At 39.9% G+C, this 16,008-nt stretch overlaps 1 protein-coding gene across 1 annotated transcript in view; it reads right to left on the bottom strand.

Moving 5' to 3' along the window:
• Positions 1-16,008, bottom strand: part of Ptpn20 (protein tyrosine phosphatase non-receptor type 20) — a 63,503-nt gene that overhangs the window by 39,904 nt on the left and 7,591 nt on the right. Inside the window, exons 4-5 of the mRNA XM_032918961.1 lie at positions 6,363-6,460; positions 3,815-3,933 (exon numbers count right to left, since the gene is read on the bottom strand). Of these exons, the coding sequence (XP_032774852.1) occupies positions 3,815-3,933; positions 6,363-6,460 (217 nt within the window). The remainder of the gene's footprint in view (positions 1-3,814; positions 3,934-6,362; positions 6,461-16,008) is intronic.

Raw genomic sequence — 16,008 nt, 5'->3', positions numbered from 1 at the left:
ATCAAACTTATGTTGTTTATCATTAAGGAAGATTATCTAATTTGAAAGGATGGTTTTCAGATGGTAGTACAAGTTAAAATCAACAATCCACATACAGAATTGCAAACTCTAAGTTAGGATAGATGATAGAATAATTTATCTAAACTGCCAAATATGATAGACTGGATGTTAGAGGCACATATCATATTTACAATTTGCATAATTGTTATAATTATGTTCAACGTTTATCTGAGAGAAAAGAGCCTTTTAAATGGACAAAAGGGGGAATGTAGTGGGTTTAGCTGAATGCTGCTTATATAATGTTAATTTGGGTCCCCAAAATTGTTTGTGTGACAATGAGAATCTACACGTCAGCATGTAAGATACTGGGGTGTCCTGTCCCACGTTGGTTCTGATTGGTAAATAACATTGCCAGCAGCCAAGGGCTGGGAAGGGCAGACAGGGGTGGGATGTTTAGGATTCCTGGGTTAGGGACAGAGAGGAAAGAGGAAGGGGAAGATCCGCCATGTCATAAGAAGGCGAGGAAAGATGCTCTGCTTGAGAAGCTGTGGGACAGAAAGCATAACTGCCATTATGTACAACCAGGGAAGAGGGGCCCCAAGAGAGCAGCAAAGACGGAATATAGATCTAACTGGGAATATTGGAGGGAGGTGGGCTAGCCATGTGGAGTTTAGGAAGTGGCCCAGCCATTGAGCTATTCTAGGCATATCAAAATATAAAGGCTCTGTGTGTGTTGTGTGTGTATGTGTGTGTGTGTGTCTCTGTGTGTGTGTGTGTGTCTGTCTGTGTGTGTGTGTGTGTGTGTCTGTGTGTGTGTGTGTGTGTGTGTGTGTCTGTGTGTGTGTGTGTGTGTGTGTGTGTGTGTGTGTCTGTGTGTGTGTGTGTGTGTGTGTGTGTGTGTGTGTGTGTGTGTGTGTGTGTCTGTGTGTGTGTGTCTGTGTGTGTGTGTGTCTGTGTGTGAGTGTCTGTGTGTGTGTGTGTGTCTGTGTGTCTGTGTGTGTGTGTCTTTCATTTAGGAACCCAGAACACTGGGGCCGGTAGTGAGGAATGCACCACAACCACTGGATCAATTTAAATATTTAATTGGGTTCAACTACACAAGCACATACATGCCACAATCAAATGAAATGCTTGCTGATGTGAAAGAAAAGAGAAAGTCATTATTGAGGGCATATTCAGCACAAATATAATAGGTATAAGACTTTCTCTCTCTTCAATATGAATACATGATAAAAATAAACTATCTTTCTCCTTTACAAGATAGTAAAGGGAATGTAAGTTAGAAAAGATCAAAAACAGAATTACTTCCTCTTCTGGGCAAAGATTATAAATGCACTGTGTACAACTGAAAACCATTCACCCATGACACATGCTTGTGAGGATGGACTCCTAACACGTTTGGTATTTTAAAACCAGTCAGTTCATACTGTTCATTATAGTTTATATAATTATTTCATTGTTACTGAATTTTCATTTTTCTGATTTACAACTAGATTAAAACACTTTTTCCTATTTCTCTTCTGTAATGTGCCTGTTAATGTCTTTAACCCATTTTCTATTGGTTGTCCTTTACTTGTTAACATGTAATTCTTTACATTCTGAGGACATTAATTCTGTCATTAAGGCCTCTAATAGCCAACTCTTCTTAGTCTACACTGAAACTGAGAAGGTGTGTACTTAGAAATAAAATATTTCTCTCAAGTATCCCTTGGTTTGTTGAGAATCAGACATGAAAGTTCTTGGTGAAAAGAAACAAATTTCATGCCCCACTCAGCGTTCATAACAAAGCAAAAAAGGTCGCTCTGTCTGAATGCTGGCAGAACTAATAAGAACAGTCCCAGATATATAGGATGTAAGCGTGTGCTCTTTCTATGGCTCACAATATCACCCCTTTCCTTTTAAAACTCTGGGTACCTTATTTTTATTCTGGATATCTTGTGCTTGTCCAGGCACTGAACTGAGTTTGCAGGGTTATGCTGTTGTTACACTAGTGCAGACCTGAGTAACACCTTCTGGTTTTCAAATTCAATCTAAGAGCATTATTCCTAAACTGTCAGCCTCAATAATATTTATCAAAACATCTATAAATCCAACAAGAAATCAATAGTATGGATTACAGTGCAGTCATACAATGGGGTGTTAATTACTATTCTTCAAGGCTGAAAAAGCTGATATATGCAAAACTATTTGTTTTGAAAACAATGTTTACAAAGGAATATATTCATATTCTATAGTCATATTAAAAGTTCTACTTTTCCTTCAGATATAGAAAGCTATCACTAATATAACTCATGTTATTATACATATGAGCTGCTAAACCAAAGAAATTGTCCTTTTGCTGAACTATCAGACAGCTGAGGGCAGAGCAACTGAGGATCTGAAGTCCAAGGCTGAGTCCTCTAAAGAGTGTGAGGAACTGGAACACTATCTCACTTATGGCAGCTAGTGGGAAAGAGAGAAACCAAGAGCTGCACACATGGAAATGGACACACAGACACAAGCAGTGAACTGACAACTATGATATGGGCCAGTGTGACAATACAGAATCCTAAGAAGTCAAGAGCATAGTTGGACTCAATGTCCCAGATATCTAACAGGTACGCATTGGAAGACCTGGGGTATGTGACAGAACGGAAAGGATCATTTCCCAAGTAGTATAGCCTCGGAAAATGGGAGCTGTTACCACTATGGAAAATAAATAACACCTGAGTAGGATCGAGCTCCCACAAAACCAAAGTCTTCATGATAGACAGAACTATAGCAAATACTATTGTAGGAACTGAGGACCAACTGCAGTAGGAAAAGAGGGTCCAATTAAGACTGTACTCCAAGTGGATGAGAAAGAAACAGTGCTGGGCCCACCTTTACAATGGGCCAACACTGTTACAAACCTCTTATTACTGAGTGGGGACAAGAAACCTCTCACAACAGAACTGCCACTGACCTAGGAGAGAGATGGAGGTGGACTGGGAGAAAATAAAATGGATGTGAGGGTAGAAATAGATCTCATAAATATGAAATTAATAGTGTATTTATTTTTAAAGTATGTATGTACAGGTCAAGAAACGGGAATGGGAAAGAAGAGATTTTGAGAGGCAGATGAGGTAACAGAGTAGATACGGCCTGAAAGCAGAACCAGTACTATTGGTGAAGGAGAAAGGGGAATCAGCAGAGTAGGTTCAAGGAAAGCAGGAGGACAATAAGGAGGTGCTGTCTGTCTTCTGATGCTAACTCCGCTTCTTCATGAAGGGACGCTCCCTGCAAGCAGCGCCTGTCTGCTCAGGTGGCCTCAGTGAACCTTCTCCCTGTTCTGGCTGCTCTATCAAGGTCAGAGCCTGTGACTAGGCAGTGGAGGGAAAAGGTGGGAACTGAAGGCTTGAGAGTGGGTGCAGGTAGAGAGGCAGAAGAGCATGAGAAGAAGACACAAGAAGGAGAGGGGGCTAAAAAAGAGGAGGAAGCCATGATGGACCAGAACCTCAAGTAACAAGAGGTCTTACAGATGAGGAATAAATTAGTATAGTGTAATATCTGCCCAATCTAGGCTTATAGCTTATAATTATAACAACTGGATTATATGTTTTTTATATGGACTTATCGGGGTTGGAAATCCCAGTAGCAGAGAGGAGGATGTAAAAACATTATGAAAATGCTTAATAAAATCCATTACTTTAAATACTAACTTTTAAAAAAATTGAAAATAAAAACTTAATATAAGAAAAAGTATATATAAATTCTTAAAAATGTATTTCCACATTTAAATTTTCTTTACATATCTCTTTCATTCATTTCTTATTAAAAATATCTGAGCGCTTACTACTTTCAGAAAGCACTGTGGAGACAGTCTTTGATGGCCCTGCGGACTCCTGATCCACACTGCTCCACCTGTTTCTGTGGGACAGGTCTCTGACATCCCACAATGTCTCATCATTGTCACTAGAAGAAAAACACATAATTTGTACATTTAGAGAAGAATCTCTAATAACCTCATTGCTCAACAGAGAGCCACCTTCATTCCATTCCAGCCGAGTATGGCTACTCTTGCCATGTGTAACCTGCTCCCTCCCAGGGAACTCTAAACTTAACACCTGATCATCTGCCCTCCTGCGCTGGGCTTGCAAACCTGGGACCAGTGCACCTATCCATCCTGTCCTCCCTGAGCTGGGACAACAAGTAAGGGCATAGCTGGGACTCTCAGAGCAAGCTAGAAGCCACCGCTCTGTCCTCAGACAGCCGCCATCACCGTCCCTGAGCTCACTGCAGCCATCCCTCATGTAGTTGGGTAGAATTACCTTCCTTCCTCCTAGAAGGTGCAAACCAGAACTTAAGGTTAACTTGTGTTTAGAGTATATTAACCTTCCTCATCACTCTGTATCTGCTTCCTGTTCGGAATTAATCCAACTCTGATTTGTCTGTTTTCCAATAACTCATTATCTACATTTTCTTTCATATCCTAAAGTATTCGATTCTCCATCTGTCGAGCTAACAAGTGTTAACAAGTTTTTAAGTGACTATATTCGTTCCCTGTTCCCTCTCCGACCTCTCACTACTGAGTTAACTGTCTGTGCACTTGGCTCCTACACTTTCGTTTGCAGTCTCACTTAGCAAATCTTCCTCGTTTCATGTCTGGACTTAATTCTCAATGTCTAGAAAAGTTCTTCCTAAAATGAACTATGGTTATAAGGCCACACAGAAAAGACCCTTGGCTGCACACAAACAGTATGATAGCTGCCTACTTTCACCATCTTCCAGTGATCTTTTACTTGTACTTCATGCTTTAACCATGTCTTTTTCTTTGGTTCTGAAGGACATTTTTATTATTTACTATTCCCTCTTCATCTTTGGAACCATTGTAAACATGATTGATGTGCATTTCCTACCTTTCTAAACCATCCTCCTTTCTCCTTCAGTAACTTTCAAGGTAGGGGTTGGCATAAAGTATAGGACAGAGGACAAGCAGACTGTCAGAGGAATGGACCTGCAAATATAACTGCTTCATTTTAATTTTAATAGACAAAAATATAAAGGCTTAGAGCCACACATCCTGAGTTCCTTCACTCCAGCCCACACTAGATCTTTAGTTTTCAATCTCCTCTTCTCCAGCTTTCTGTTATCCCAACCCACACACATCATTTCATTCTCGACACAACTCTTGCCATTAGTAAGATATCTTCACAAGCCCTTACTTTTCTCAAACATCTCTCACATCTGAAATTTTCTCCCCTCTTTTTACCTGCTAGGTTTCTATTTACTTAAATTCTAAATCCAGAATTATATCTCTTTCCAAAAGGTTTACGAGGGGCTGGAGAGATGGCAGTTAAAAGTGCTTAGTGCTGTTGTAGAAGACCTAAGTTTGCTTCCTAGTACTCACACCCACCTCCAATTCCAACCTCAGAGGATCTGACACCTGTGATCACCATGGACCTGCACACCTAAGGACAGATACACATGCACACATGCACAGATACACATGCACACATGCACAGATACACATGCACACATGCACAGATACTCATAATTAAAAATGAAATCTTTTAAAAGTTTTTTAAAAGTTTGTGAAAAACTTTTCTGTAAATAGTTATAAACTTTCTATAGCATAGTCTTTGCATTTTGACTATATAATATTCACTGTGAAACCATGTCTTTTTATGTCTGTTTGCCTAATTAAACTAAGATCTGAATGGCAATGGTATATATAGGCTCACCAGACAATGTGGCCTCAAAATACCTTGGAATCACTATTATATTTTTGTTCCTTTAATGCACTTGTGAATGTGATACACATACATTTTACACAGACACACGTGAAAAATATTTACATTGTTTTAGAGTAGTATTTTAATGAATATAGCCAATGTTATTAGTAAATCTCTCTAGAAATACACCCTAGTCAAACAGGTTTTGATTTAATATACAATACCTAAAATTAGACATTTGACAAGAAAGTTTTAGAAAACCCCTGTCCTTTTGTTTTTCTTCAGACACAGTTCTAAGAATTTACCATTCTACTGGTACCATTAATTAAAAATAAAATTTTTATCTATTTAATAAAAACAGATAAACAATTTAAGGAATCTAAATGTGCACTGAGCTTTATGTTACTTCTAAAACACTGTCTCCTTCCAGAGCTCTACACACATTTACACAAAAGCTTGGTATCTACTGAGATAATAAAGACATTACATCTTTTGAGAAATTATTTTTCTTATTAATATCCTAAGAAAGATAAATAATGTTTAGAAAGAATTGCATCATGAAAAAACAATCAGATATTGAGGTTCTTTAGCACCACGTCCATTTAGAGGAGCAGGCATGAAGAACATGCAGAGGCCAAACAGAGAGCACTGGGTAAATACGGTGTTTACCTTTCTACAGGCTCTGGAAAAACAAGCTCATACTTATTCGAGAATGACATATGGTGGGAGGGTTTTACACTCTCTGAATTCACTTTATTCCCAAAAACCTATAGACATGAGAAAGAAAACAAATTATAGGCACAATTTTAGGAAAATATAGTTAAAAGAAATATGATTGGTACAGTACAATCGTATGAGTAATAAAATTTTTAATGATAAAAAGACACTTGAAATGTACAGACTTAGCAAATATTCCCTGATTTTTCAAAATAGAGTATAGAGTTCTATGTAAATACAAATAATAAACTTGAAACAGTCAAGTTATCTAAAGCCAATAAAAATTGGCTTTGTTTGGAAAATGTTGCTTATTACTACGAGCTAAAAAGAAATTTCTGTGAGTGCTTATGACATTCTACTTGCTGTGAGTATAAAGTTGTTCTTAGCACACGTTTATCTTTACTTTAGGATGTCCGCCATCTACATGCAGTAATTCTACAGGTGTCTTCGCTATGAGATCTTGCACCGCTAAGGGAAGACGGCCGCTCTTCTTTCAGTGACTCACAACGTTCTGTATTGTACCTGCCTCACTGGCAGACAACACTGAATTTAATTAATTACAAGATAAAAGTCACATAAAGACACTTTTCAAACCATACTTCAAAATCAATACAACTTCATTTTTAAAGAGGCAAATTATTCTAGCAGCTGTAGGATGGCTCAGGGCTTACGAACACTTGTTGTTCTTTCAAACGACCCAGGTTCAGCTCCCAGCACCCATCTGGCAGCTCACAACCATCTATAACTCTAGTTTGGTTCTAGGGGATTAAATACTATCTTAAATATTAAAAATTAAATATCATCCATGGATACAAGGCACGCACATGGATAACGATAGATAGATAGATAGATAGATAGATAGATAGATAGATAGATAGATAGATAGATCTCTGAGATATGTATATGTAGGCAAAATACATACATAAAATAAATAAATCTCTAAAAATGTTTTGAAAATTTCACAATCAAAATCCAGTTAAGTATTCAGCAAACTCTTCTACATGGATACAATTCAAACTGAAGGCTCTATCAGGTCTCTGGCTGTGAACTGAACTTAGCTAACAATCAATAAGAAGAAGAGAAACACAATCTATATCAAGACAGCGGGCCTTTTGGAGATTGCTCAAAGAATCAAAGTAACAACAAAATGAAGAAAAGGTTGGGTAATTTTTTTCTGAGGAGCCTAAGTTTTTTACTCTATACCCGTGCTAGATAAAGTGAACACAGTTATATTAGGAGCAAGGTCTTTTCTCTGCTATGGAAGAGCCATATAGTCACGGCCCAATTACTTCACCTTCCTAGGCCTCAGTTTCTTCACAGCTAAAAATGAGAAACAGACAAAAATTTAACCATTTTCCAGTTCAAATTTACAAGTCTATAAACACAATTCCTAAGCGACATCATACTCAAAAGGAAAGCAAGTAGTTTCAGTATCGAGCTGTCTTATGAAATACAAGTAAATTCTGGTAAAGCGAGTTAATCTCCCCTTACATATTCCAGCAGCCATCCAGGAATGCTCTGAGATACTACTTAGAAGCGGAAAACATATCAAAACTCTTCCTACAATGCCGTAAATCTTGACAAAATAAACAAAAACTGAATCATAAAATGTATTCCAATTTATAAAGGAACCAAGTTGAACATGGTGGTACATGCTTACAATTCTAGGATATAGGAGAGGGAGGCAGGGAATCATGAGTTCAGAGTCAGCCTATGCTAATAAGGAGACACTGTTTTAAAATAAAATATACACGGGAACCAAATAAGGTTACATAAAGCTAATTTTTAAAACAAAAAATTTCAAAACATCAGAAGTATTCTGTATGTGTGGCTAACAATGATCCCAGAAATCACAGCTACTGGATGAGGACTCCAGTGCCAGGGCTGGGCTGTTTCCCACAGGTTGTTACTCAGAGACATTCCTAAACCCAAAGCAGCACAGGCGAGTGCCGCTGTGGTCCGTTGCTCACTACAAAGCGATGATGTTAATCCTCCTGCTGAAGACCGGAACACTCCGGTTGTACTGCACACAGAAACCCAGCTCTGACTGAGATGGGGGCTGCCTGCTGGCTTGTGCTCACAGGGCTGAGGAAGTGTGAAGGGTGGATGTGGGAGATGCCATCAGTAATCCTGCTGAGCCACAGACACTGCAGGCTATACTTCTGACTCGTCAGCAAAGACTGTCTGTCCACAGGTACAACAGTGGCATGTCTGTCCTGGGGGTAGCTAACTACCTGATTAGAACTAAGGCCTATTCCAGGGAGCAAATCATATTTTATAAATATGGTCAAAAGCCTGAGGCTGGAAATGTCCTAGATCCTAGTAGGGAAGCTACAGCTACTGTTTGGATAAATGTATACAATGTGTTCATCAAATTACCTTCTCACTGACTCTTTATTCCGTATATTAGCTTATCCCTTATACTGCTGTGCTTGGTCAAGGAAGCTTCGTTCTGTGATAGGCAGTAAAGACACCAGAGACTCCCAATAGACTGACTGTTAAAAGCAAGTTACTGTTGGATAAACATGAATGGAGTGGCTATCACGGTGTGGCTTGGGGAACACAGGCATAGACAGGCATTAAGAATACAAGAGCTAGAAAATACAGTAATGTAGAACGCTGCCCCTGGGCATGACTCAGGCATGGCACCCTTCAACTCAGCATCCAGGCCAACCTGCACAGACAGGAAGTTCCACGTCTGTATGCACTGAACCTGTGGAATGGTTATTAGTGACTACTTTTACATATGTCTATAAAGAAAAAGAGCACGTGGGGCAGAGGAAAATACAAACGTACACTTTGGAGGGGAAAAGAAGCACCAGTAAACATGACGCTGCCCCACAGAATGGAGAAGAGAGAGTAACTGCTGAGGAGACCAGAGCTGTTCAGGAGATACCCAGTCTGCCCTGAAACAAAGAGAACGGGGCCTTGGAAACATCCCGTCCAGCTAAGCTTCCAACTAGGGAAAAAAGGCCTAGGGATAGGACATGATCAAAATACAGTCTATGAGTGCATGAAAATGTCATAATGAACCCATTACTCTCTATAGTTAAGATGTGCTAATAAAAAAAAGCTCCTGGAGACATTCTGTGAGGTTGCTCACTTTCAAATCATTTTTTTTTTTTTTTTTTTTTTTTTTTTCCTTTTGCAGTTCTTTTTTTATTTAGGATTTTTTGAGATTTTTGTGTTTTCATATGAAGTTAAGATTATTGGGTTTTTTTTTTTTCTATTTTTTTTTTTTATTAACTTGAATATTTCTTATATACATTTCGAGTGTTATTCCTTTCCCGGTTTCGGGCAAACATCCCTCCCCCCTCCCCTTCCTTATGGGTGTTCCCCTTCCCACCCCGCCCCCATTGCCGCCCTCCCCCCAACAGTCTAGTTCACTGGGGGTTCAGTCTTAGCAGGACCCCGGGCTTCCCCTTCCACTGGTGCTCTTACTAGGATATTCATTGCTACCTATGAGGTCAGAGTCCAGGGGCAGTCCATGTATAGTCTTTAGGTAGTGGCTTAGTCCCTGGAAGCTCTGGTTGCTTGGCCTTGTTGTACATATGGGGTCTCGAGCCCCTTCAAGCTCTTCCAGTTCTTTCTCTGATTCCTTCAACGGGGGTCCTATTCTCAGTTCAGTGATTTGCTGCTGACATTCGCCTCTGTATTTGCTGTATTCTGGCTGTGTCTCTCAGGAGCGATCTACACTTCTGCACTTCTTTGCTTCATCCATCTTATCTAATTGGGTGGCTGTATATATATGGGCCACATGTGGGGCAGGCTCTGAATGGGTGTCCCTTCAGTCTCTGTTTTAATCTTTGCCTCTCTCTTCCCTGCCAAAGGGTATTCTTGTTCCCCTTTTAAAGAAGGAGTGAAGCATTCACATTTTGATCATCCGTCTTGAGTTTCATTTGTTCTAGGCATCTAGGGTAATTCAGGCATTTGGGCTAATAGCCACTTATCAATGAGTGCATACCATGTATGTCTTTCTGTGATTAGGTTAGCTCACTCAGGATGATATTTTCCAGTTCAACCATTTGCCTCACGAATTTCATAAAGTTTTTTTTTTTTTTATAGCTGAGTAATATTGCATTGTGTAGATGTACCACATTTTCTGTATCCATTCCTCTGTTGAAGGGCATCTGGGTTCTTTCCAGCTTCTGGCTATTATAAATAAGGCTGCGATGAACATAGTGGAGCACGTGTCTTTTTTTATATGTTGGGGCATCTTTTGGGTATATGCCCAAGAGAGGTATAGCTGGATCCTCAGGCAGTTCAATGTCCAATTTTCTGAGGAACCTCCAGACTGATTTCCAGAATGGTTGTACCAGTCTGCAATCCCACCAACAATGGAGGAGTGTTCCTCTTTCTCCACATCCTCGCCAGCATTTGCTGTCACCTGAGTTTTGATCTTAGCCATTCTCACTGGTGTGAGGTGAAATCTCAGGGTTGTTTTGATTTGCATTTCCTGATGACTAAAGATGTTGAACATTTCTTTAGGTGTTTCTCAGCCATTCGGCATTCCTCAGCTGTGAATTCTTTGTTTAGCTCTGAACCCCATTTTTTAATAGGGTTATTTGTCTCCCTTGGTCTAACTTTTTGAGTTCTTTGTATATTTTGGATATAAGGCCTCTATCTGTTGTAGGATTGGTAAAGATCTTTTCCCAATCTGTTGGTTGCCGTTTTGTCCTAACCACAGTGTCCTTTGCCTTACAGAAGCTTTGCAGTTTTATGAGATCCCATTTGTCGATTCTTGATCTTAGAGCATAAGCCATTGGTGTTTTGTTCAGGAAATTTTTTCCAGTGCCCATGTGTTCCAGATGCTTCCCTAGTTTTTCTTCTATTAGTTTGAGTGTGTCTGGTTTGATGTGGAGGTCCTTGATCCACTTGGACTTAAGCTTTGTACAGGGTGATAAGCATGGATCGATCTGCATTCTTCTACATGTTGACCTCCAGTTGAACCAGCACCATTTGCTGAAAATGCTATCTTTTTCCATTGGATGGATTTGGCTCCTTTGTCAAAAATCAAGTGACCATAGGTGTGTGGGTTCATTTCTGGGTCTTCAATTCTGTTCCATTGGTCTATCTGTCTGTCTCTGTACCAATACCATGCAGTTTTTATCACTATTGCTCTGTAATACTGCTTGAGTTCAGGGATAGTGATTCCCCTGAAGTCCTTTTTTATTGATGAGGATAGTTTTAGCTATCCTGGGTTTTTTGTTATTCCAGATGAATTTGCAAATTGTTCTGTCTAACTCTTTGAAGAATTGGATTGGTATTTTGATGGGGATTGCATTGAATCTGTAGATCGCTTTTGGTAAAATGGCCATTTTTACTATATTAATCCTGCCAATCCATGAGCATGGGAGATCTTTCCACCTTCTGAGGTCTTCTTCAATTTCTTTCTTCAGTGTCTTGAAGTTCTTATTGTACAGATCTTTTACTTGCTTGGTTAAAGTCACACCGAGGTACTTTATATTATTTGGGTCTATTATGAAGGGTGTTGTTTCCCTAATTTCTTTTCGGCTTGTTTCTCTTTTGTGTAGAGGAAGGCTACTGATTTATTTGAGTTAATTTTATACCCAGCCACTTTGCTGAAGTTGTTTATCAGCTTCAGTAGTTCTCTGGTGGAACTTTTGGGATCACTTAAATATACTATCATATCATCTGCAAATAGTGATATTTTGACTTCTTCTTTTCCGATCTGTATCCCCTTGACCTCCTTTTGTTGTCTGATTGCTCTGGCTAGAACTTCAAGAATTATATTGAATAAGTAGGGAGAGAGTGAGCAGCCTTGTCTAGTCCCTGATTTTAGGGGGATTGCTTCAAGTTTCTCTCCATTTAGTTTAATGTTAGCTATGGTTTGCTGTATATGGTTTTTACTATGTTTAGGTATGGGCCTTGAATTCCTATTCTTTCCAGGACTTTTATCATGAAGGGGTGTTGAATTTTGTCAAATGCTTTCTCAGCATCTAATGAAATGATCATGTGGTTTTGTTCTTTCAGTTTGTTTATATAATGGATCACGTTGATGGTTTTCCGTATATTAAACCATCCCTGCATGCCTGGGATGAAGCCTACTTGATCATGGTGGATGATTGTTTTGATGTGCTCTTGGATTGGTTTGCCAGAATTTTGTTGAGAATTTTTGCGTCGATGTTCATAAGGGAAATTGGTCTGAAGTTCTCTTTCTTTGTTGGGTCTTTGTGTGGTTTAGGTATAAGAGTAATTGTGGCTTCATAGAAGGAATTCGGTAGTGCTCCATCTGTTTCAATTTTGTGGAATAGTTTGGATAATATTGGTATGAGGTCTTCTATGAAGGTCTGATAGAATTCTGCACTAAACCCGTCTGGACCTGGGCTCTTTTTGGTTGGGAGACCTTTAATGACTGCTTCTATTTCCTTAGGAGTTATGGGGTTGTTTAACTGGTTTATCTGTTCCTGATTTAACTTCGGTACCTGGTATCTGTCTAGGAAGTTATCCATTTCCTGCAGATTTTCAAGTTTTGTTGAATATAGGCTTTTATAGTAAGATCTGATGATTTTTTGAATTTCCTCTGAATCTGTAGTTATGTCTCCCTTTTCATTTCTGATTTTGTTAATTTGGACACACTCTCTGTGTCCTCTCGTTAGTCTGGCTAGGGGTTTATCTATCTTGTTGATTTTCTCAAAGAACCAACTTTTGGTTCTGTTGATTCTTTCTATGGTCCTTTTTGTTTCTACTTGGTTGATTTCAGCTCTGAGTTTGATTATTTCCTGCCTTCTACTCCTCCTGGGTGTATTTGCTTCTTTTTGTTCTAGAGCTTTTAGGTGTGCTGTCAAGCTGCTGACATATGCTCTTTCCTGTTTCTTTCTGCAGGCACTCAGCGCTATGAGTTTTCCTCTTAGCACAGCTTTCATTGTGTCCCATAAGTTTGGGTATGTTGTACCTTCATTTTCATTAAATTCTAAAAAGTTTTTAATTTTTTTCTTTATTTCTTCCTTGACCAGGTTATCATTGAGTAGAGCATTGTTCAATTTCCACGTATATGTGGGCATTCTTCCCTTATTGTTATTGAAGACCAGCTTTAGGCCGTGGTGGTCCGATAGCATGCATGGGATTATTCCTATCTTTCTGTACCTGTTGAGGCCAGTTTTTTGACCAATTATATGGTCAATTTTGGAGAAAGTACCATGAGGAGCTGAGAAGAAGGTATATCCTTTTGCTTTAGGGTAGAACATTCTATAAATATCCGTTAAGTCCATTTGGCTCATGACTTCTCTTAGTCTGTCACGTCTCTGTTTAATTTCTGTTTCCATGATCTGTCCATTGATGAGAGTGGGGTGTTGAAATCTCCTACTATTATTGTGTGAGGTGCAATGTGTGTTTTGAGCTTTAGTAAGGTTTCTTTTTTTCGTATGTAGGTGCCCTTGTATTTGGGGCATAGATATTTAGGATTGAGAGTTCATCTTGGTGGATTTTTCCTTTGATGAATATAAAGTGTCCTTCCTTATCTTTTTTGATGACTTTTAGTTGAAAATTGATTTTATTTGATATTAGAATGGCTACTCCAGCTTGCTTCTTCTGACCATTTGCTTGGAAAGTTGTTTCCCAGCCTTTCACTCTGAGGTAGTGTCTGTCTTTGTCTCTGAGGTGTGTTTCCTGTAGGCAGCAGAATGCAGGGTCCTCGTTGCGTATCCAGTTTGCTAATCTATGTCTTTTTATTGGGGAGTTGAGGCCATTGATGTTGAGAGATATTAAGGAATAGTGATTATTGCTTCCTGTTATATTCATATTTGGATGTGAGGTTGTGTTTGTGTGCTTTTCTTCTCTTTGTTTTGTTGCCAAGACGATTAGTTTCTTGCCTCTTCTAGGGTATAGCTTGCCTCCTTATGTTGGGCTTTACCATTTATTATCCTTTGTAGTGCTGGGTTTGTAGAAAGATATTGTGTAAATTTGGTTTTGTCATGGAATATCTTGGTTTCTCCATCTATGTTAATTGAGAGTTTTGCAGGATACAGTAGCCTGGGCTGGCATTTGTGTTCTCTTAGGGTCTGTATGACATCAGTCCAGGATCTTCTGGCCTTCATAGTTTCTGGAGAAGTCTGGTGTGATTCTGATAGGTATGCCTTTATATGTTACTTGACCTTTTTCCCTTACTGCTTTTAATATTCTTTCTTTATTTTGTGCGTTTAGTGTTTTGACTATTATGTGACGGAGGTGTTTCTTTTCTGGTCCAATCTATTTGGAGTTCTGTAGGCTTCTTGTATGCCTATGGGTATCTCTTTTTTAGGTTGGGAAGTTTTCTTCTATGATTTTGTTGAAGATATTTACTGGTCCTTTGAGCTGGGAGTCTTCACTCTCTTCTATACCTATTATCCTTAGGTTTGATCTTCTCATTGAGTCCTGGATTTCCTGTATGTTTTGGACCAGTAGCTTTTTCCGCTTTACATTATCTTTGACAGTTGAGTCAATGATTTCTATGGAATCTTCTGCTCCTGAGATTCTCTCTTCCATCTCTTGTATTCTGTTGGTGAAGCTTGTATCTACAGCTCCTTGTCTCTTCTTTTGGTTTTCTATATCCTGGGTTATTTCCATGTGTTCTTTTCTTGATTGCTTCTATTTCCATTTTTAATTCCTTCAACTGTTTGATTGTGTTTTCCTGGAATTCTTTCAGGATTTTTTCGATTCTCTCTGTATGTTTCTACTTGTTCTCTAAGGGAATTCTTCATGTCTTTCTTGAAGTCCTCCAGCATCATGATCAAATATGATTTTGAATCTAGATCTTGCTTTTCTGGTGTGTTTGGATATTCCATGCTTGTTTTGGTGGGAGAATTGGGCTCCGATGATGCCATGTAGTCTTGGTTTCTGTTGCTTGTGTTCCTGCGCTTGCCTCTCGCCATCAGATTATCTCTAGTGTTACTTTGTTCTGCTATTTCTGACAGTGGCTAGACTGTCCTATAAGCCTGTGTGTCAGGAGTGCTGTAGACCTGTTTTCCTGTTTTCTTTCAGCCAGTTATGGGGACAGAGTGTTCTGCTTTCGTGTGTGTAGTTTTGCCCCTCTACAGGTCTTCAGCTGTTCCTGTGGGCCTGTGTCTTGAGTTCACCAGGCAGGTCACTCGCAGCAGAAAAGTTGGTCTTACCTGTGGTCCCGAGGCTCAAGTTCGCTCGCGGGGTGCTGCCCACGGGCTCTCTGCAGTGGCAGCAACCGGGAAGATCTGCGCCGCCTCTTCCGGGAGCCTCCGTGCACCAGGGTTCCAGATGGCCTCCGGTGTTTTCCTCTGGAATCAGTAATGTGTGCAGAGAGCAGTCTCTTCTGGTTTTGCAGGCGTGTCTGCCTCTCTGAAGGTTTAGCTCTCCCTCCCACGGGATTTGGGTGCAGAGAACTGTTTATCCGGTCTGTTTCCTTCAGGTTCCGGCAGTGTCTCAGGCAGGGCTCCTGCCTCTCCTGGGCCCTCTCCCACGGGAGCCCAGAGGCCTTATACAGTTTCCTCTTGGGCCAGGGATGTGGGCAGGGGTGGGCAGTGTTGGTGGTCTCTTCCGCTCTGCAGCCTCAGGAGTGCCCACCTGACCAGGCGGTGAGGTCTCTCTCCCACGGGTTTTGGGAGCAGAGAGCTGCTGCTTCGGAGGT

The sequence above is a fragment of the Rattus rattus genome, chromosome 13 (assembly GCF_011064425.1).
Source record: "Rattus rattus isolate New Zealand chromosome 13, Rrattus_CSIRO_v1, whole genome shotgun sequence".
NCBI lineage: Eukaryota > Metazoa > Chordata > Mammalia > Rodentia > Muridae > Rattus > Rattus rattus.
Note: the sequence above shows the minus strand (reverse complement) of the source record. Positions and strands in the feature narration are given on the sequence as shown.